We start from the raw sequence: 23,660 nt of genomic DNA on the forward strand, positions 1-23,660 counted from the left end.
CATTCTGGTAATCTGGCCGAGGTGAGGGAAGAGGAATATTGAATGTGAGGGGGGGGGGGGGGGGGGGGAGAGAACGGTTTGGGTGGTTGGAGAGCCACATATCAGTGGGAGATACTTCACACAGGCTGTTCAAACATGGACTTAAAACAGGCTTATCTCCCCAAAGGTTAATGAGGAGCGGCTGGCTGCGCCTGTTACAAATGCACAACAGAGGTCTCATCTTCTACTGCACGGCGGCGTGTCAGTCACAGAAACACACACACACACACACATGCACAGGGGCTGGATAAGCTGCAGGCATCACAAGCCCTCAGCCCCACTGATAGAATTCTCGTTTCCAATAACAACCTCAGACGACTTAATTACTTTTTTCCTTTTGATGCGACTCACAAGAATAAGCGGACTCCAGATGGAATCTCTCCTTTTTCTCCAGTCTCTCTCTCTCTCTCTCTCTCTCTCGCCACGTTTCTCCGTCCTCGGCAATGGCTGATAATTTAGCTGTGGCATTTCAGACGGCTGAGCATGACTCTGAAGTCATTTTTTTTTTTTTTTTTCCCGAGTTGTCACACAGCTTATGGAGCACGCAGTTCACAGGCGCCGGGCACGCCGGTGGCGACGTGCGTGCAGGTTTGCTCGGGCGGCGCCGAGCACGAAACGACATGCGCACCGCTTTGTTGGCCGACGTGTGGCCTGTGGTAAAAAAGTGGAGCTAAATGAAGTCGGAGGAAACACTTTTTGTGCTTTTGGACCTCCATGGAGACGGTGTCAAAGACGAAATAAAAGGAACACAACAAGATTTGTTTTTTGTGTGTGTGTATGGAGGCACAAACACACACTGGCAAGGCTCAAAGAATATGTGCCCTTTCGCTTTTTTTGTTTTCTCAAAAGTGAAAGTGTGCCACCAGCAAGACAGAGGAATGTTCTATTTTACCTCGAGGTGCCCCATTTACCATTTTGAAGTAACCCTTTTATTCCCCCTGTGCGTGTTCTATTGTTGCCCCTTAAAATGAATAGAGGCTCTGATATTCATCGCAGGGCATTAAATCATGCGGATCCTGGACGAGTGCATGCTGCAGATTTATGTTGATGTGCTGTAAAGGCAGCACACTGTGTGAGGCGCAGTGTGAGGATGTCTACCTTGTTTTTCACCTGCGGGGAAGCAAGTGGTTTCTCTGTCTTATCGGCACACGGTGGTGTTTAGGCCTGGCAGGGGGGTGTTTGTGTGAGTGTGTGTGTGTGTGTGTGTGTGTGTGTGTGTGGAGTGGCAGTTACCTGTATAGTTTCATACAGAGCTAGCAACTGCTCAGACACAAGCTCACAGAACCACCGGTAAAACGGTGAATTGTATTTTTTCTTTTTCTTTTATTTGGTTTATGTGCGGACCAAAAGAACAAAAAGCAATGTCTTAATTAGTGAACTTTAGACGTGTTGATAGGCCGAATATATACATATTTTTTCTAAATGGGACCATTTGAAGCAATGCAACCTTTTGACACAAGAGATCAACAGATATTCTTTATGGTAATTTGAACACTCTGTTGATTTTATATGTTTCTGCTCCTGAGCGACGAACCACATTTCCTCCTACATCTGTGACGGAGAGTACCTGCGTGCCCGTGAGCGAGTTTAGTTTTTTTTTCTCCCGGGACTTGGCTTTTGCAGCAGCGGTGGCGCTGGCAGCGGTGGCGTCTCTCTGGCCGGGGTTGTGGCAGCTACGGAGATGAATAGCCCTCTGCTCTCGGCCCACTAAGTAATCCAGCCAATGATGAATCGCTGCTCTCACTGACACCCAAATTGGAATCATTGGGTCCAGGAGCCAAAACTGGGGGGAAAAAAGAAAACACACACACAAAAAAAAAAAGAGTGGGCCTCTGGCGGTGGCGTCTAGTCATCCGTTACTGTGAAGCTTACCGAGGCCGCACAAGGTATCCCCCCTCCCCTCCTTCCACCCCCACTCTGTGTGCTCAAGGCCTCTGATAAATAGAAAAACAAAGGGCCTCTCAGCAATGTGTCACAATGATATCCTTCCCCATCGAAGTGCTGCTAATATGATAATAGACTGATAGCTGCAGCCAAGGCCCCTCATTTCTTAAGGTTTCCCCAAACATTTGAGCTGCTTTTTAATCATTTAAAAGTTGTTTCTTTTTTTTTTCTTCCCACGCCGTGTACTTCATTCAGAGACTGCAGCCTCAGTTAGCCCACATTCTGCCAGCGGTGGCCCACAGTCTGCTGGCGACGCATGTAAAACAAATCCCCCAACACAAGGAATGACTTAATGAACTTAATGAGGTTTTCTAATTACAGAGGGAACTTAGCCCATGTCAAATGGGCCTTTTCTGCCTTCCTTGACACGGATTAACCAGCCGGACTATTAAATCCAGCCCCGCATTACAACAGAGGAGAGCGACTGAAACACAGTCAGTCATATCTGCTGTAATTCTGGCCTACATTTAGGGGGCACGTTGCTTCATTTGAAGTGAATGAAGCTTGTATTTTTTTTTGTTTTACGGTAGCCTGAGGCACCACGTGAACCTCCACTTGAACCCTTCTCAGGGATGGGGAATGGGGAATAAAAACAGGAATGCTTTAGTGTCTGAACCATGAAGGCCATAACCTTCATATTACCGGGTTTGATATAGAATAGACATTATTTCATGAGTTTGAACTGTTACTCTGCGATTTATTCCCTTCACACTTCTCTCTTTTCTCGCCGTCCTCTTTTTACTCATTCGTGCTCTTTGCTCTTTTCTCATTCTATTTCTGTCTCTTCTTCCTCTCTTTCTCACTCCTCCGTGGCGTGGAGGAGGATTTACTTTGTCATCATTAACACATCAAAAGAGCCGAGTGTGTATTTCAAAGTCATCCGATAACTGATACTCTTTAATGGCGCACTGGAACAGTAATTAATTTCAAAAACATCCCATTTATTTGTTCTGGAAGTGAATGCTCCCTCCAAAGCGGCATAAATCCTGTCTGTTGCCGCAGCTCAAATTAATTTACGTGTTGCGTCTCCTCGCATCCTTTGAGAATTTAATTATCTCGGCAAACAGGCTCTGGGTGTGTTGAATATACATTCTATCAACAGAGACGCCGAAACAGTACGGAGACATGTTGTTTCATTCCGACTCTTCTGTCCTTCCAGTCGCTTTGCCAAGCGAAAAACGGATGAAGTAGGGATGATATCGTTGAGTGTTGAATATCTCGGTGCAAAGGCGGCCTCTGAATGCCACCCATCCGTTGCTGGACTACAGTCCCCACTTCATCCGAGTCGATCTGGAAGCCTCAGTGCTCTGGATTTCTGAGAGTAGCTTTTGGGCGAATGGGGGCCAGACTCACTCGGATAACAAGTCACCCTGCGATAAGTGACGGATGGATTCGGAACCGAGTTCGCATCGGGTCGACCGAGGTGGTGCTGGACGCTCGCCATGACCCATAAATGGTCGGTCATCGTCGTTGCCATCTGTGCTCAACAACTATTGAGAGTCTTGTTTGAGCTGACAGGCGATTTCTGGCTGTCTCCTCATTCAAACACACGAGGGACGTCCCTATCTGATCTCAAACGACCGGTAACGGGACCAATAAGCACGTTTATATCTGATTGGTATTGGCTATATATCGATTCCGATCTCATCCTTTTGTTTTTTGTCAGCTGTCACACCAGTCTTCTTACTTTTGGAGATTTTTGCGCAAAGCAACGCAACTCAACTCCCCCTAACCCTCTGCTGTCCGTCTCTCCTCCACCGGCTGAGCCCCGACACCACACACCGAAAAACGACAGGAAAACTCAGCGTGAGACAGTTCACTGAGCTGATCTATGTGCATTCGGTTCATTTCAGATCATTCGTTCATTCCGATTCATCGGAACATAAATAAATATTAGATGACTCGAATCGGGATCAGACGCAAAAATAAAACTTAAAGGGGAATCTCCTAAAACAAACCGGTTAGGTCGAAACCAACTCTACAAGAGGAGAGTAAACGAGCTTCTCTCGGGTGGTACAGTCCAAGTCGAGTTAATTTCATTTTGATATCCCGAAATCACAATTTTTCCTCAAGAGTTTTGAGTTCTACCTCAACCAAATGTCAAAAAACTGCATGTGAAATGTATATTCTTCTGAGGTTTGTAAACTTTGATTTAATTTCGGTTCATGTGTCATTTTTAGGCTTGTTTGTGTTTTTAAAGTTGGGGGTTAATAGTGAGTTTTTCTAGATATGCATCAGAAGAGCAAATCTTAGCGAGAATAATCTAAATTGATTGAATAACAATAAAATATGAAAGACACGCACTGAGAAACGGATTTCAGGCTGTTTCTCACATGGATTTCATCAACCTATAAGTTGAGTTAGCGATACATTCCGCTTTTACTCTTTTATTGCATATTGATTTCTTCTCTCAACGAAAACCTTCCTTTTACGTTGTTTCTGAAAGTGCAATTCAAATATTAAATCAGGTGTGAGTCATGTACAGGATGTCGAAATATGGCAATAAAAGAGTTACAGCTCCCTGTCATCTTTGTTTTGACAGACGATCCTGGCACAGCACACACGCACGCACATGCAAACAGCCAGACAAACACACACACACACACACACACACACACAAAGTCAGCATGATTCGTTGGGGATTTTCTCACAAATCGGGCCCCCTAAAGGGAAAGAGGCCGGCATAAATCAGCTGGTGTCAGGGCTACAGACACCCACGGCTCCTTATCACCACACGCAGGCGGACACACTCACAGATTGATAGGTAGATAGTCATTCTGACAGGCAGGGGCGACAGGCAGCCAGGTGGAGAGGCTTACAGCAGCATGCGGAGGGAGGAGGGAGGAGGTAGACGGAGGGAGGCAAAAAAACACGGAGCAAAGGCGGCGACTACAAGGACACGTTGACTAAACGGTCCTCGTTAAGAAAATATGAAATTATCTTCATTATTACCTTTTCCATTCATTCCTCAGAACACAACAGGAAGTACAGCCTGCAGCCAGTTCATGAAATCGTCTACATGTGCTAGATCCCCCCCCCCCGCTTGCTGTCGAGATTTCCGTTTGTTCTCGCACGACACGTGCAGCTTACGACGACAACGGCTGCAGATTTACCTCTCAGAGTTCTTAGTGATTTTACAGACATTGGGTCTTTGATTTCAGACAGACTAAAGCAGTCTTCAAAGTACTAGCCTAGAACATGACAGCTGTAGCTCTTACTTGAAAGCTTAACTTGCTCGCATTGCGGCAGTGTGAACTTCCCCCAAATCCAATAAGGATAGCAAAAGACACCACCGTCCTATCCCTTTTAAATACACAGTACTGCTCTTACTACAGTGTAAAAGAAGTGGACGTTATAGTCGTGACGTCACCCATTGGTTTGTGGACTGCCGCTTTGAAGCCTCTGTTTCATCATTTTGGCCGTGGCCATCTTGGTTTCTTGCAACCAGTGCAACGGAAGAACCCATATTTGGACTGCTGAGAAGTAACGTAGAGACGGCTCTGGTAGCAGCAGAGACCTGTCAATCACAAGGTAGCCCCGCCCTAAAGCATACCCTGCTTTACTCTAAATGGACCATAATTTACTACATGAACATCATGCTGTATTGACGAACACTTGAAACTAGTGATTGAGACCATAAACTCACGTTTACAATGTTTACTGAGGTAATAAATCAAGTGACAAGTGGGGTCATTTTCTCATAGACTTCTATACAATCAGGCTTCATTCAACCTTAGGAGTCCCGCCCTGCTGGCCAGTAGAGAGAATGCAAGTTTAAGGCGCTTGAGCATTGGCTTCACTTTTCACACCCGCTTCACCGAGGAGAAAAACTAAACAATTCTTTTCCCGACTGCTGGACAGGGAGGGGTTGTGCTAACGGTCACCTGCCGTGCAGGACAGGGAGTTGCATTTCCTTGGATGCAGACAGCAGAACTTAAAACAAAGCCGAAGGCCTCACAACACTAACAGTGTGGGCTGTGAGGATGCGGCGCTCTCCTCCCCTCCGATCCGTATCGCTGCACGGGATCCAAACAGACAAAGGCTTGTATTACTGTCAGAGAGCATTTAGGACACACTGTATCATACACAGCGATGTTGGGTAGCAGTGCCAAACTCCATTTGTTTCCACGCATCTGAGTCTACTAGAGCAACACTAAGCTGGTGTTCCATTTCATGGGCTTGTCTGTTTTGGGTCATGCACCAGAAGATACACAGACAGCGGATAACATCTCTGATTCCATTATTTACTCTGCGGCAGACTTAAACATTCCCTCTGAGGGGACGCGTGTGTTTTTTGTTGTTTATTTAGAATCGCTTTTCACCTGATTATACTAGGGATGGTGTCACGAACGCTCTTCTTTCTTGTAGTTCACGAGCAAGCGCAACCTTAGAAAAGGACTAAATGTGTGGTGTTATCCTAGAAATAGCAGCTATCCACTTTGAGAGCAGAGGAAATGAAACCACAGAGTGATTCAGAGCAGACATTTGAGCGGGGAAGCAGATGACTACTAACTTATAAAACACCTCTGTCGGAAATGATAATAAGTTGCGTCACAGGTCGCCTGGCTACCACGCCTTGCGTCATGGAGGTCCCTTGGTGATTCAGCTGAGCGCAAATAATGAGTAAGACCCGGAGAAGTAAGAGATGTGGATTCAGTGTGGGAGTAGCTGAAGACGACTGAAAGTAAATTTAAAAGACTGATGGTGTAATTACACCACAAACTGTCTTAAAGGGACAGTTCACCCAAAAATAGTGCAATTGATCTGCTATTACAGACCTTGCTGTGAGCAGTTTTAATGTAGGGCCTATTTTCTCTCTGCCGAACTACACCCGCCAACCGTATCAATGCAGCGAAGTAAGCGTGCGCCTGCTCATGGACAGGCTTATGCTCGTGACAGCGCAAGGTATCTACGTCCTCAGCTGAGCTGCAACGCTAGCTCGGCGGTGCTAGGTGAGCTAGCAGTGTGGAGTACAGATGCACGCTTCCTTCTGCGTGGGGAAGCGGTTCGCAGGTGGAGAAGCAGGTAGAAAGAAAATAGTCCAGACAAATAGTCGCTACTGAGTTTTTTAATTGTATTTTTTATGCACTTTGAGCACCAGAAGCCGACTGCAATATAGTCCCATCACATTGGAGAGAAAGCAAACCAAAACTAGGTAAGTCACACCAAAGCAATCTAGATTGATTAACAGCACTAAAGGTAAAATTAGGAAAAATGTGTCAATTAGATTTTGGGATGAACTGTCCCTTTTAAGATGTTGATCTACTAAAGAAAACACTTGCAAGCTTGTGGTGTTTGAATTACCTCTAGCTTCTATTTGATTGACAGCAAGCCAACGGCTATGGTTAGCTAGCTAAGACGCTTCTTTGAAACACTAAATCATCAGTGGCAAAATGCACAACAGTACGTCTATTTACATCTTTTGTGCATTCAAGTGCTGACGTCCAATATGGCCGCCATTCAAAACAAGACAGACCTTCAAACCCCCGTTTATTAGGATTATGTAGGTTTACATTTGTCGTGGAGCCTACAGTACTTACTATGTAGGGAGGTAATATTGGTTATCATTAGATTCAAATATCATCTTGACAGATATTCAAGGATCCACTCAAACACACACACACATGCAGTGAAAACACACATTTCCGCCCCGTCTCTCGCCGCGCATGCAATGATGAACGCCGCGGGCAAGACATCGCTACACAAAAGCACAAACGGCCCATTTTACCTCCCACACTGCTTCCATCCAGCGTTTGTAGGGAAGCATTGTGGAGGCCCCCCCCTCTCAAAATAGATCAGCCTGCTTTTGGCTTCGAAAAAAAAAGACGAAAGCGGAAACGAGCAGAGACACCAGTCTCCCCACTAAGAGTCAGGTGTGCCGCGCACTTCAAAGTCAAAGGGAAGTTGTGAATGCGGCACAAATGAAGCCTCCGGCGCGCCGATTGAAACTTCCACGCCTCGATAATGACCTCACTCTCCTGCACGATTACTCATCATTCATTCAGCCTCGGCTGCCGTGGTGGGAAGGCAGTGCCGGCTCGTGGATCCGAGGCTCGCAGAAGGTGACGGAGGAGGAGGAGGGGGGGGGGGCTCGCGTGAATGAAAAGCGATTTTGGAGTAGCTGGGATAAGACTTTGTGATGCCCTCCTCAGAATAATAGTCACTTTTACCTCCATGTGACGTTGGCCTTTCTGTTTGGCTTCATTAGCTCCTTTTTATATTCAGTTTAAATGCGGTGTGATTGCTGCTTAAGACTGTTAATTCAGTTTCATGCCACCTTCAGTAACACTGTGAATTCAACTTCCAATACTTTATGTTGGCCTGAAAGAGTGATAGACTCTATTTATGCGGCTGAATTTGGGTGTGATTACCCACCGCTCCGTCCCCGCGTGATACTGATTCATCAGGGTTTCATATATGTGCTTTAAAGATCCCATCAGCTTTCACAACACAGGCAAACCAACGTAGTTAAAAGATCATATTTACACTACGCCATATCTCTCTCGTGGAAAAAACCCCAGAAAGACATGGATATGCAAATATTCTTAATTTCAAAAGTTTAAGATGACTTTCCTCCTTCATCCCCCTGGTGTCAAACTTTGCACATCCAAAGTTCTGCAACGTGAAGCTCAAAATTCAGTGACAACAAGCCGATCTGATGTTACAGAAATACGTGAATTAACCAAAACACATCACATGGCGGTGGCACGTAACGTGTTGAGACTATAGATGTCGGAAACGATTCCAACGGAAAGTCGATTTGTGTGGTGAACACACGAAGTGAGCTCGTGAGGTCGTATAAACGGAGCATGGCGGGAGGGAGGGAGGGGAGGTGGACGGGTCAAACAAACTCCCAACATGTTTTTTTGAGTTGTTGTGGCGTGTTTACGTAGCTTCCGTAGTGTACTTAGTTTACATACTTATTTTAAGCACAACCACGATGTTTTAGCTGAACATTATACAGCACAATGTAGAATAAGGGAACAGGGAGCCGCAAAGTCTTGCAATGCTGTATATTATTTTTGGTACTTCCCAGATTTCCCAGCTTGTCCGCACACTGAAAAATGTTTCAGGTCAATATGGATATCATTGCTCATCTGCCAGAGAGAATTAAAGCTTGAAAACGTGGCGATGGAGAGGACGTGGGCTTCAGCACATGGGGGGGGCAGAGAACATTAAAGATTGCCATTCGCGACGACACAACACACACCGTCATCTCAGTGGCACCGAATCAAAGCGATACAGCGAAAGCCTTTTAGCGTGTGTGCGGGGCCCACAGCCCACCACTCCGGTGACAGTTTGAGGACTAAATATATCATCTCTGTTTTTCTCTCTTTCTCTTCACTTCTGCTTCACTGTACATTTGTTTCATGCGAAGGATCTGAATTGTTGTTATTTAATTTTTTTTACGCGTTTTGTATTAAACCAGCTGTGCAGTGATGTGCTCCTGAATGCAACACGCAAGCGGAGGCCGCAGGTTTCTCTGTGGAGGCCTTTAAATGCACAATAGTTCAATGAGTCGAAACTGTGGCCAATGTTTGTTTGTGTATATATATATATATATATATATATATATATATTTTTATTTTTTTCAAACACTACGTGGAGAATCTTTCAGAGAACATACTGTCTCTCCCGGTTCTGCCAATTTTTCCTCCAAAAAACCCATTTCAGACCTTAAATTCAGTCCATTGAAGTACAGGAAATCACATTTTCCTGCTCTACCCGCTTATTAAGTTTCCAGCTTTTTTCTACATGAATTTGGGCAAATTGGAAAATGTTTTTAAGTTACTTAGGACCAGATTGGTGCTAACACGCGCGCGCCGAGGCAAAATGCAGAAGCCTTTTTCCTTTTCAATTCACGCAAAGGTAAAACTGATATTTCTAAGATACTGAGTGCCCTGGAACTTTCCAAGTCCCTTTGCAGCCGGTATTATCACAGAATCATCCTCCCCTGCAATATTAATGTCATTCTTAAGTAGCCAAGGAAAGTGCTTGTCGACAGATAAGTGTTTTTTTTGGGAGGGGGGGTTCTCCCTGAAAAATATATTTCTGTGCGAGCGCCGCGCCATTTACATTTCACTCAAGAGCCCCACTTTTCCTGTCCCCCTTCCAGTCTTCTTTCATTTTAAAGTATCTTGGACAAAAATATATCCTCTAAAGTGTCTGTTTGTCCCAAACTGAGTTTACAATAGACCCTTCCTATCTGCAAATAACAAAAAGGCAATCTTTGCAGCGAAGCTATATGGCCTGTAGGAGACTGTTGGTGTAAAGGCGCACATGAAGATCAACTCTGTGAACTAACAAAGCAGACGGGCGCTTAATTTCCAAGTCTGAACGCATCAACGTCAAACAGTTCTTTAATTGACTTAGAATCACACTAAATGTTGAGCATAGAAAGGGAAAGCGGATATTATGAGCTGTCAGATTGCATTCATCACCTTCTTTTATCTCCTTTTTTTTTTCCTCCCCTCAAACTTGTATAGAAAGGCAGGCTGAGAAACCCGGGGTGGGGACCCAGATATTCCCACAACCGTTCGTGTCAGGGTGTGAAATGTGTGCGTGACAAAAAAACAGCAATTCTACAACCAAAGCAGCCGTAACAAGGCGTGGCACACTTGGAAGGTGTTTTTTGACTTTTTTTACCAAAAAGGGCAAAGATGCGAGGAATGGATTAAACCGTTCATCCGCTCGGAGGTAAGCAGCAATTGTTAGCATGTCCAGCTAAATAGCTTACTACCTAGTTTTATTTGTTTTCAAGGCCACGAAGCACATCATTGACTTTGAAGTGTTTCAGGTTACGTTTACAAAAAAAAACCCTAGAAATTCTGTAAATAACCTATTTGTCACTGTTTAAAAGCTGGTCCTGGATGCTAACAGGGTTCGGGCTAACGTTAGCGGCTCGAAACGGTAAAAGAAAATCTGCCATAGCAGCATTTTCATGTTTGTCTCATGAGCTACCTCGCTACAGTTGCTACAATTGTGAGCCGTAAATCTAAACCGCCGTTTCCATTGTGAACTGCAAATGTGCCAAGAACTTAAATCTTGATACTCGTAGCAACAGTAACTGTTACTCCCACTCTTTTTGTATTTTCCCTTCCCTCCCCTTCATACCAACAGTCAGATGGCTCCGATCAGATGAGTCCCAAGTGGCCGGCCAGCCAGCCGGGCCGGCTGAAACTTATGACTAGCCATGTTCTTCAAACATCATGCCGCAAACCAAAGCGTGGCAGGATGACAGATAGTCCCTTCAATGTATAGTGACAAACAAATTAGTGCAAAGATGCTTCTCGCCGCATACCAGATGTGTTGGGCTCCGTGGAACGGAACAGCCGATGAAAAACTGTCCACGTCCCATCTGTGCTTTCGGCGCGACCATCGGTGCGGCAATTTGTGCTGAACAAAGTAGTGCAAACAGCCAGCGTGATTATATGTGTCATAATGCGAGGCGTGGAGCACTACTGGGGGAAGATCACACAGAAGCTGGCAGGTTTATTTGATGAGAGGAGAGGGAGGCTGTTAAGCAGGGGGGGGGGAGGACGGCAGCAGGTGAAGTAATGGAGAGAGAGATAGGTTGAATAGATAGGGTGCAGGGGAATAGATGAGCTGGCTTATAAAAGTGAAATAACGAAAAACTGAGGGAAATAAAAGTGTGTAATACAAATTTCTTTATGCCCCCCAAACACATAAATTGTAGTTCTTATTAAGCTGCACCAGGGGAAAAAATCACTCCCTTCTCCCTCACACCTTCGCAAGTGTTGCTGTCAGTTCCGGCCGCCGTCCAGGTGACGAGAACGGGCCAATTTGCGTCCAGCCCCACACCTGCCGATTGACTCCCGCACACTTCCAGATTGGAGACCAGTACGCTGGGGGTCACCGCGTCGGCACCACGGTTTGCGCACTTACTGCCGAGGAGGGTGAAAGCGGACACAATGCACCCTTATACAGGGTCCTCGGCTCTAAGCACACAAACACGACGGAAGTTGAGAGAGCGGCAAAAAAAGGCTGTCGAGGGACGCGCATACGCGTCGGGGCCCGCACGAGGAAGCGCATGCCTTGTGACGGAGGGAGGGATAACAGCGAGAGAGAGATGAGCAACAACACGCCGGGAGGCAGAGACATTCCTGACCTGCTTAGTGTCATTACCCCGGCAGACTTATCTCGCTCGCTCTGCCTTGTAAATACACTCGAGTGCTTGTTATCAAACGAGCGAGGCGACAAACCCCATCCAGGTTTGAGTCCCCGGCTTCCTCTCCATGCTTGTAAATGAGTCATTCTCATGGATGGCAGCCCGCATTAATATTCTGTTAAGAAGGGAAGCGAGTGCGCATTAAATCCGCCACTTATCAGGTAGCGATCGTGATCTGTGTGGTACTTTGAAAAAAAAAAAAAAAAAAAAGAAGGAAGGAAGTCATGCCTGTTTGCTTTTAATTGCCAAAAGGTATTATTTTTTTTGGGGGGGGAGGATGGTGACAGCATATGGATCTCATATCTATTCCTTCTCCATCTCCAGGCCTCGCATTTCAACAAGTTCCTTCTTTTTAGGATGACATGCTGCTTGTGTGTTTCATACTAACCTGCACTCCTTTCATAAAGGCCTCCACAGCACTTTCGGGTGCCATTGTTCAGAGGCCGCCATATTAGTGCTAAAAGCTTTCGCAGACGGAACGCAAAAAGCGGCCCGAAGGCAGCACGCTTTCCATCCGAGGTGGAAAGGAAAATGCGGTTAAAATATTTATTTATTTTTTTATGTTACATGAAAACGCATCTTTTTTGCTCACTTCAGACACGAGGGATGACATTAAAAAGCTTTCATCCCGACTGTGTTCTCAAGTCTCCTCCCCGCATTGAAAGTGAGTCTCTCAGAGGTGTGCGCGCTCCGAGGGGGTCGGCGAGGCGGATCCCTCCCCCCCCCCCCCCCCCCCCCCCCCCCCTCCGCTGAACCTGTAGCGCCGTACGAAGGGCCTCTGTGACAATCCACAGCCGTCACAGAACTCTGAGCACGGGAGTGTTCTCTGTGTCTCGCTGTCAAAATGGAATAGCGGGGAAAAAAGTGAGAGAGAAAGCGGCATCGAATTTTCCCCCTGCGCCACAATATGATTAAGCGTTTCAATGTCCACTGGAGCTCTTCTGCTTATACACTCCACAGTGGGGATGCGGTGTTGTGTTCTGCTGCCACCTCGGCGTAAAGTAGCCTTCGCTGCCCAGAAAGGCTCTGAATCGTATCTTTTATTGTATCAGTACGGGGCAGCAGGGCCCACATGTAGGAGTTACACTATGTAATGTAGCAAAAAGTCATATAATACAGCAAAGGGAAAAAAAACTCTGTGTGAAGTAGAAAGACAGATTTGACTTAAAGTAGGGGGGGAAAGCAGTATAGTGTATTGACAATAATCAAACTACTGCACATACACAATATGCTATTAAACTGTAATGTATGATTTCAACAGTACAGTCGCCTTGAGTTTGTGGGAGTATCTCCCTCTTATGTTCTCAGGTCATTTAGAGATAATGCTGATAATTTACGAAAACATGTTTTCATGAAAAAAAAACCCAGCCTCCATTGTCTGTCTACATTTCTTAATTACAGCATCCTCTAAAGAACGGGCTTATAACTGTGTCTGCATGACAGCGAGCCGTAAAAAGGCATCAACACGATTACCGCGTGTCTCCACGTACATTTATGTGACAAAGCTCGTGTTACTCACAACACAGACATCTGCGCAAAGAGACAGCGTTCACAAAGCTGTCTGTCCTTGGCACCCGTGTCCACGGCAGCACATGTAAAGCAGATGGCCTGGCTACTCCGTCCTCAGTGCCGCTAATCAGGTGCTAAATATCCATCAGTCTGTGCTAATGCGTCCCCCTATACCTCTCTCCATCCAGCCCCCCCCCCTCCACTCACTGATCAAGTGTTAGTTCATTCACATTAAGTGCTTTTCTAGTTTCCTAGTTCATTGGGACGTTCATGTGCTTAAGAGCAACAACCCAAACTACAAACTAAATGACAACACGTCCGTCACGCACAGGAACGCTCGCACGTACGCGTTGACAGGCGGGAGATACCGGAGCCTGGAGAAAGAAAGGAAAAACAACTCTTCATGCTCGTAATTATCACTGTGCGGGTGACGTGAACAGGTTTCCCCCGGCGGTAATGTTTGAACGTGCAGAGAATGCTACGCTGATCGGTCTCACGTTCAGCGTTATTTGTGGATTTGTCGTCGGAACTATAACTTTTGAGCTAAAAGTGAAAACGATTGAACTGATTTAGAGGGCGTTCACGTTCCTTTATTTCATTAGGTAGGTAAGTCCCATGCGTTTCATCCCATAACGTTTACAGTGCACAGTCCCCGTCCTGCACCACAGAATCCGGGTGCATCTCAATCCCCCTTTACCTGCACCTTGCGTCCTCCCCTCACATCTCAGTCCCTCCCGCTGAAGACTCGAGGAAAGAGGAATAAAGGAGACTCAACTTCAGAGACGTAAGCGCCTCTTCTCTCTCTGCGTGAGGTGTTAACAGCTCTGTGGTGTCTTTTGATGCTCTGGAGGTTGTATTTGCACATATATGTGCTGTCCATATAACAACCAGGGAGCACAGTTGTCCTGCCAGAGGTCAATCAGTCTCTGCATGTTTTTCCTTAAATTGAAGTGATGGCTAAATAGCATATTTAGATACATAGTTGTTGTTTTTATGGAGGCCCCGGATGTAGGAGTTCAGAAGTGAGAGAGAGAGTCGATGATTTCTCCTCGCGCCTGTTTTTAGTCGTGTCTCCCGTCGCTCATCTGACACCTTGGTTATGCTGAGCCGTGGGGAAATCGGATTGGGCTCATTACCCTTCTCCTCAGAACTGATACAGGAAGTGCAAGGAGAGAGAGATTCTCTTCTCCGGCTCATTTTGAATGGACACCGTCGCCAGCGTTGTCACTATCGGGAGTGCATGGCCATCTGCCAAGGCTCTCCCTATCTAACCTGGCTCTGCGCTGCCTTCCCCCCGCCTTTTGTGCGCTGGAAACAAATGAGTCCGAGCGTCCTCTCCTCTCTCCTCTCGCCGTGTCCTGGTGCAGTGGGGGATGGAGACTATTGGCATGCATTGTCTCGTCCCGTTCGGCTGGCTGGAGAATAAGAAGGGATGGATGACAGATACCGTGAAGGGCGCGTAAGGTAACGGTGTCCACACCGGCGCCCGGTGATCGGTGGGTTTGACGAACTTTGGCACCAGGCTGGGTTCTTTCCTCCCAGCTTTGACAGAGGCCATTGTAAATTCAACTTACTAGCCCCAAATAAAATGATGTCATGTGAGGTCACTGGGTTGGGGTTATTCCATTTTTCCACTTTTAAAACAACGAAATCACCTAAAAAAGACGAAGAAGAATTAAAGATAAAATCCATATCTTTTTATTGAAGGACATCGTTATTTTCATCCTATCCTGCTACTAAATATAGGAAATAGAAACAGTTTAAATTGCTACATTTCCACTTAATTACTTCCAATTAATTCCTAATAACCTACAGAGACTATGCAGTGCACGGTAGCTCAGTTCGACACCAAAAATATGAACGTCCTCTTAAGTCAGTTAAATTCAGTTAAACCATGAATATTAGCTTGGGTTTAAATGAAATCTGTGTTCATCCTTTAATTAGTATCAAATTACATAACTATTTCCAACGGGGCGTTGGCATTATGGAGGACTACTTCATTCATAAAAGGCTGAAAATACGCCGCGTCTCTCTTTGGAGAAAACCAGCCGCGCTACACAAACCGTAAACTCCGAACACAAACTGCCTCTGACGTTACACACACAGCTCGCCCATAAATCAGAGTGAAGTGTGTTTGTGCCGGCGCTTCATAAAGCTATCAAAAACCGATCAGAGGTGGCATTTGGAGGATGACCTCTAAACTGCACCGCTTACCACTGCGCAGTTGATTCAGCATCCGAGTTATTGAAAGCGCGATGATATTTTCTACTCAATAGAACCACTTCCTGAGACATTTGAAATGAACTGCGGTCTCATTGAAAGTGAAAAGGATTGTTTTTTTGTTTTTTTTTGTCGCTTTGAAATTATGCAGACCTGAAGAGCTCTATACAGAAACGCTCTGTTCTGACTGTGAACTTATAAGAACCGCTCTGAATACAGAATGAAAGGGCTCTATTGAGGCTTTTATGCAGCCCGGCGATGTGCCTAACACTGGAGCAAGTGCATAGAATTAGTTTCCTCTTTTAGATCATTGGCCTTTTAAGGAGGAGGGGTAATAACTATTGAATTAATTGCTATGAAATTATGCGCAGACATTCATGTTTCCCAGACGGATGTGAACTGTAATAACCTTGGTTATCCCTTAACTTATTCACCTGGCCGCTACCGTCAGGTCAACACTTTGTTTGATGGCCGAGTACCCGCAAAAATGTTCAAATGCGCAAAGAAATCGGTCGAAATAAGCTTTAAAGTCAAAAGCAGGATCAGTGATTCTACGGCTTACCTGTAGCCTGCTGCGACACTGTTTGTTCTGTTCGAGACACCGTGGCCACTCTCCCGGAGTTCGGAGATGACGGAGAAGCAACGAAACTGAAAAAAATCCTCCTGCTTCCCTGAAGTAACGTTGTGGCAACGTTTCACATAAACAACCATTGACAGAAAGAAAAAGCCTGTAGTTTGTAGTCTGCAGAAAATTTAGGGACGGCAAAGAATTAGATGCTGAGCAAACTGCATTCACGCCGGGTTAAGACCTGATTCTACAGTGATCATCCAGATCACTTCTAGGTTTTGGTGGATCTAACTCTGCGGTCACATTGCGTCCTGCATGCGTTTGCACCTTGCGTTCGTTTTTGTTTATCCTCATACGGATACACATCCCATGTTAATGCCGGGTGTAAATGGAGCCTTAGCCTTGTCTACCTCTTGGAAACCTTCTGACCTGACGGTACATTCATTCACATCAGCACTCGATAGAAAGAGAGGCTTAAGTACAGTAGCAGTTTTCTCTGGTAGGTTCAAAAGGCAAGAGGTAGCATCGGGGCCAACTCGACATACTTTGAGCCAACAAACAAAATACTTATCATCACAGCGAAAAAATGATAAAACCTTTCTGGTCAAATTTGGTTTACCAGATGTTGAAAAACCTGCCACTTATTGAATTTAGTGTGAAAGATAGTTTTTTTGTGAAGGTCTTACTGATTTCTGTTGTATCTCTTCTCGGATCTTTATTCTCACGAAGACAGTAAAGGAGATCGATTAAAATGTCCGACTGCTGGCGTCTGCTTGTGGGCTCTACACACCTGTAGAGTTGCGCGTTGACAGCCTCAGTTTGTTCTCTAAGGGGAATGAATTTGCTCATGCTCATAATATTGTACACACTTGCGTGCATCCGGGGCCCTTTGACATGGGAGAAGCTGTTGAGTGGCGGGTTTTCGCCCCCCCCCCCCCCCCCCCCCCCCAAAATATACATTGCAGACATTTCAGCCTGCAGTGTGAACCTCCCGCTTGTTAATTGCCGACAATTTCGTGCTTGATGTGAACACAACTGTATACATTTTGCGTGACAAATGCAAGAACCGGTTAAGATGCGCCGTACGGAGCCAACAACCTCTAATTTTGCCGCCCTTGTAAACACACCAGACAGCCGTGTTTGGTAGCGTAAAAAGGGCCTTCAGGGGCTTTAAAAACAATACAGACTGATTTGAAAATGGTCCGGGTAATGACCTTGTTGGCCGAGGGAGTCGTTTAGCGCCAAATTGCTGCTTGTGTTGGGCTTTAGTCCGTAATTAGGTCAGAATGCAAATGCTTGTATTGTGATGTTGGCCCGCGAGGACCAGCTCCAGCCTCGGTGTTTAGAGTGTATCCATGTGTGTCAGAGTGACTCATTGAGCCCCTCTAGTGCTGTTGAGCTGCAGAGAGAGAGAGAGAGAGAGAGAGAGAGAGAGAGAGAGAGAGAGAGAGAGAGAGCAAAGGCCGTCCAGCTCATTCACAACCTCGCACTCTTATCAAAACATGTTTATTGCACCGTAATGTGCCCCTCGGTTTATGCAGCATTTAGCATCTAGCATTAAGGACTGTGGTGGAGAGCGGCGGGGAGCTTGGAAGGCGTCTTGACCTCGGGCTCGACCTCTACCCTCCCGCACACCTACACAAACTCACCCGAGATCATTCTCTTCCTCTCGCTTTCTTTCCCCCCTCCTCCATCACCTCCCCCTACGTCTGTCCACCTCCAGCTCCTCTCTCTCGCTCTCTTTCTCTCTCGTTCTCTCGTTGCCTCTCCCGGTCCTCTCTCTTTTATTGATCATTAGCTGGTGTTGGGGGAGGGGGGGGGGGGGAGAGGGGTGTGTGTGTGGGGGGGGGGGGGGGGGGGGGTAATTAAGGAGCCAGACTGGTCTGTCAATTCTGCTCAGCACTGCATGGAGTGCACCAGACCAAGCGATGGCCCTAATAGGGCTTCATACTGTAAACAACACGCACACCTGGACAGCAGCAGGCCCCGGGGAGGAGCGGGAGAAAGCCACTGTCGACAAGTTAGCCCTGATAAAGAAAGGAAGTTTAGTACTGAAGATATACTGTGTGCGTGTGTGTGTGTGTGTGTGCGTGTGTGAAAGATTTACAATGCCCAAATAAAATCCAGTTACACCAAAAAACAGAAAGAGAAATACAATACACATTGTTAAACGTATTTTCTCTTTATGTATGCGTTCGGTGTGTCGTCTCAGGTTTTTGTATCCACTGACGGTGGATCGCTCTTCACTGTGACATGGATCTTCCGCATCCATCCGAGAGCAGCTTGTTGGTTTTCATGAATGAAAAGCAATCAACTGTCAATTTAAAACTCGGTGGGCAGGACCGTGGGCGGAGCTTCGTGTCGATGACTCGAGCAGCCGTCGGATGAATAAAAGTGAAACGACAACTTGTGTTTTCCATTGAATCATGACACAGAAACATTCACCAATTTTCTCTCTGATACATACGGAATTCACGAGGGATCCAGACCTGTGGTAGAGCTCACAAAGAGAAAGGAAAGAAAAAACACTATTTTGACCTGAAATCATAATACACTATATTCTCTCTTCTAATATCTGTGTCACATGACTGCTTTAAGACGATATAGCAGCTGCTCTGACAAAAGCATTGAACAGCTGTTCAGGACCTCATGAAACGTAACTGAACGTAACAATTTTAGGGGCGTTAGTCATCAAATGTTAAAGGCTTTGTCCAGTTAAGAGAGTTTTTGTGAATCCGACATTTAAAGGAGCACAAACCTCACCGAGTGAAAACTTTTAGGATTAGGATAAGATTGTTCTTGCAAGAGGCCCAGTGTGTATTGTACTTCACTTCATGTCTTTTGTTTGATTTCTGTTCATGAGTTCTTTTAAATCATCCATGTGTGTGTGTGCGTAGGTCTGCGTCTTCCTCCTCTCGTGAGCACACTCGGCTCTGTCGCCCCGTGCACGGGGCCGACAGTGGTTCTCGCCTTTTGATCGATAAAACTATCAAAACATCTCCGCCGCTGCCCTCTTGTTGACTCTGCTTTTCTCTTGTCTCTCTCTCCTCCAGAGAAAGTCAGTATGCTGTCAGCATTGATCGCCCCCTTCAAGTACATAAGCCCTGGGACCAGCAGCACAGAGGACGAGGACAGTTTAAGTAAGCTGCCGCCGCTTTTTCTTTCTCTCTGTCGGCGCGCTGCGCTAATTCCCCCGCTGGCGGGCCTAATATGGAAATGATCTGTCTGTCACCCACGTAATTAATTATTTGGGAAATGGCGTTTTTTTATTACGCACGGATGTCAGCGTGTGTGTTAAAATCTGTATTATCTTTAGCTGTTGAATATTAGATTTGAGTGTGATAAATAAGTCATGAGATAGGTGCTTGCGTTCCTGCATGCGCGCTATCATCTACAAATCTGCCTCAGCCCAGCCCTGAATGTCAGCACTTGATCCCAGCCTCCCCATCCCACCATTAACATTCTTGTGGCAAGATCTGAACAGCCCATTTTTGTTCATTTCCCATCAGAAATGCAATACGCCACCACTTCCCCGTAACTAGGTTTGAAGAGCGTATCACAGCTGTTCAGGCTTTGCTCTCGCAGAGGACAGAAGTGTGAAATAAAAGCAGGCTACAGACATTTTATCCTTTCATGGAATGTCTGCCACTCGACGTGATCCCCACCCCCATCACAAATAGGATTGATGCTCTGCATTGGCCACGGGGGCCAATGGTTCCCACTTACGACACAGATTCAGAACCAATTTGGAGGCAGATTACGAGACTGATTTGGCAGATAACATCGCCATTTTTAGGGGATTTGTGTTTGGATTTTAAAACACTTAAATATGATGGAGCCTCGCGGTATGAAGTGGGCTCGGCTCAGGGAGATGATTGTAGATTTGTTCATTACCATTTCATTGTGTATAAAGTGGCTCAATTTTGCCTGGTAGACTTTCCCTTGGTTCATTTTGTTCACCCAGGATGCAATGCAAGTGTCACGCAGTAATAGTTGCTTTTTTTCACTTTGGCATTTCACGTTGTTTTTTTTTGTTTTTTTATTTCAGGCACCAGCAGTGCAGAGGTAAAGGAAAACCGAAACATTGGTAACTTAGAGGATCGCTCCATTGGATCTGCGGAGTGCCAGTCGCTCTTCTGCTCCGACTCTGCGAGAAGTGGCGGCTCCGGCCTGAAGAGGAAGCGGCCGCTGGAGGAGGACAACAACGGGCACTTGTGTGAACTCCGCCTGATCTATAAGAAACTGTCCTGGTCCGAAGCTCCAAAGAACGCCTTGGTGCAGCTCAACGAGCTGCGGCCGGGCCTGCAGTACCGCGTGGTGTCTCAGACGGGCCCGGTCCACGCGCCCGTCTTCTCCATCGCCGTGGAGGTGAACGGGCTGACTTTCGAGGGCACGGGCCCCACAAAGAAGAAAGCTAAGATGAAGGCCGCCGAGCTGGCCCTCAAGTCCTTCGTCCAGTTCGCCAACGCTCCTCAGGCCCACCTGGCCATGGGAAACATCTCAAACCCTTCGGCCGACTTCACCTCAGATCAGGCGGACTTCCCTGACACGCTCTTCAAGGAGTTTGAATCTTCGCCGTGCTCCGACGGCCTCTCGCTCTGCGACTCGGCAGCGGAGAGCGAGCTGCTGTCGAGCGAGCTGCTGAGACACGGACGGTTGCTCCGCCACACCTTGGACCTGATGGTGCAGGCTCAACAGAGGCTAGGTGGGATTGTCCCAGATCCGGAGGCCCCCAAGAGTCCCGTGGCGATGCTCAATGAGCTCCGCCCGGGCCTGCGCTACGCCTGCCTTTCGGAGCGAGCCGAGGGCCGGAGGCTGCGCAGCTTCGTGATGGCGGTGCGCGTCGACGGGCGGATATTTGAGGGCTGCGGTCGCAGCAAGAAGCTGGCCAAGACCCAGGCGGCCCAGTGCGCTCTTCAGGCCCTCTTCAACATCAGGACGGCCCCCGAGGGGAGGACAGGCCTCAAAGCCAGCAGGAAGAGCTGCCCTCATTTACCCCAGGTGAGTACAGACACATCCCCAGCGCCTGTCTTCTGCTAAGCTTTGGCAGCTCCCTCCACTTCCTACAGGGGCCTGTAATGACCAAAACAGCAGGCGCGCAGCGAAAAGCCAAACACTCTCCTACAAGTAATTAAGCAGGAAAGAAGATAGGAGCTAAAAAAAAAGAAAAAAGCAGAAAGATTGGCAGTACCGATAAAGCAAGCTGGCATTTACGCTAAAATATAGTGAAAATACAGATCACAAATATGTGTGCGTGTGTTCTGCAAAGCCTGTTTCTTGTGTTTTTTGGTCTGTTTAAATACAAAAAGCTTGTAAATGTAGCTAATTATTGTCCTTGTGCCTCTGACACGAGAAATCTGCATCGCCACCCAAATTAGTTTTTTTTTTTTTTTCTCCTCGTATGTGTTTGTAGAGCTGTAATTGGGCGAGATTTGCAATTTTGCAAGATCTCCTGTTTCCTCATGTGTGGCATCACAGTGTCTACAAACATTAATTCAATCTGTTGCCCAAAGGAGATAGAAAAGCAAAGAGCAAATCGACAAACAAACCACCGAGCCCAATCCCATGCTCATTTACCCAAATATGTAAATAGCAATCAGAGCCAGGAAACTAGTTTTTGAGAAACTTGAGGAAATTGGAGAGCCTAAAGACATAGTGGCTGGATTGGCTGGCACTTGTTGACAGACATTTAAAACTTCATTCCAGCAGAAGAATTTCATCGGAAACGTGAAACTGCCCTGACTAGATAGTCACACTGAGTTTGGTTGTTTACTATTGTCTGCATAGAGAAGATATCTAACCTGACCAGGTCACTGGCATGATGGCAGCTGAAATCTAAATTTGTAAAACCTCCACTGTCCTAATATGACACAAAAGAAATGTGCACCACAGTCTTGAAGCCTCGAATGGAAAAGAATTAAGCCGATCCGTACAGTGCACATCCAAAGCGTCCTTTCCCCAAAGTCTTTCCTTGAAGCCTTCTGTCGCCATATTGTGCTCCCGCGCATCCCGCAGGGTAACGTGTCGTATCAACGTTCTTCTTCCAGCCTTGAAGAAATAGACTGGCGAGGGTGTCCTTCCCCAGAGCACGACATCAACCCAACAAACCTGCACATTTGCCTGGGAGAAACTTTCTTTTTTTTCCTCTCCCTTTTTCTCCCTGGTTGCCACGGTGTCTAAAAGGATTTTAAGAGGATTTGCCGCACCCGTTTAGTTCCAGAAAGCACTCGCTTGTGGAAATTTCTTGAAAGTCAGCCGTGCCGTCTGCTTTATTTTCACCGGTAAAGGACAAAAGCGCACAAACAACATGTATGCGTGCGTGCATACGTGTGCGAAATAAACATGTGTGGGTGGATATGATGGGTTACATGTCTGAACTGTTGCGTAATGTCAGTGCGAAACACCCTCCAGCTCACACACACACACACACACACACGTGCGCGCTATGTTCACACGTGAGCCAACCTCTCCTGCCAAGCACTGATTGCATGGGCAGTGGTTGACTACACTGCAGATGTGAAGCGTAGTGCGGGGGTGGTTGCCAGCTGTAGCCTGAGAGTAATGCAAATGTTATGCTGGTTTGCCAGATTATGTGTGCCACATTGCTCCGTTCTCTTTTCCCAGAATTCCCTCTGGCTGTACCTGTTGCAGGATAAAGCTTTGTTGAGAAGAAATTAAGCCTATACAGTATAGAGCATCGCCCTTAGAAGTATATGGTTTTATCGACAATTTCCATGACACTATTAAGTTATACATATGATGTATGAGTATATTTTTTGTGTCATGGCCTTATAATTAAAAAAAGATATACGTTTTATCCCCAAAATCCTTATTATCCTTATTTTAAGGTTTTACCTGTGAGGCCGAACCTCTTTGCAATCCTCCTTGTAAGAATACGTGGGGACGCAGAGAAGAAGAAGGGTTCAACACTTGAACACTGTATATCGATGGAGGACAATGGAAGTAGTATGAGGATATTGCATTAACTCAACAGATTGGAACATAAGGATGAGGAGTCCTTCAAACTTAGCTGAACAGGATGACTGGTAGCTTGAGAATTCAACCCCCCAATGAAATATTTAAACTCTCGGGAACTGCATGGTGGTGTATTCTGCTTCACATACATACTAAGGAATAATACAGCGAGAGTGACAAGACAAGCATACTAGTGCACATCCACACAATGCAATA

The 23,660-nt window shown here is 46.3% G+C and overlaps 1 protein-coding gene across 1 annotated transcript in view; it reads left to right on the forward strand.

Moving 5' to 3' along the window:
• adarb2 (adenosine deaminase RNA specific B2 (inactive)) overlaps positions 1–23,660 on the forward strand; it is a gene marked incomplete at both ends in the record, with an annotated part of 146,013 nt that overhangs the window by 71,385 nt on the left and 50,968 nt on the right. The window contains 2 exons of the mRNA XM_079181003.1: positions 19,523–19,609; positions 20,518–21,470. Coding sequence (XP_079037129.1) covers positions 19,523–19,609; positions 20,518–21,470 — 1,040 coding nt within the window. The remainder of the gene's footprint in view (positions 1–19,522; positions 19,610–20,517; positions 21,471–23,660) is intronic.

Source organism: Pholis gunnellus (genome assembly GCF_910591455.1).
Source record: "Pholis gunnellus genome assembly, chromosome: 20".
Lineage (NCBI taxonomy): Eukaryota > Metazoa > Chordata > Actinopteri > Perciformes > Pholidae > Pholis > Pholis gunnellus.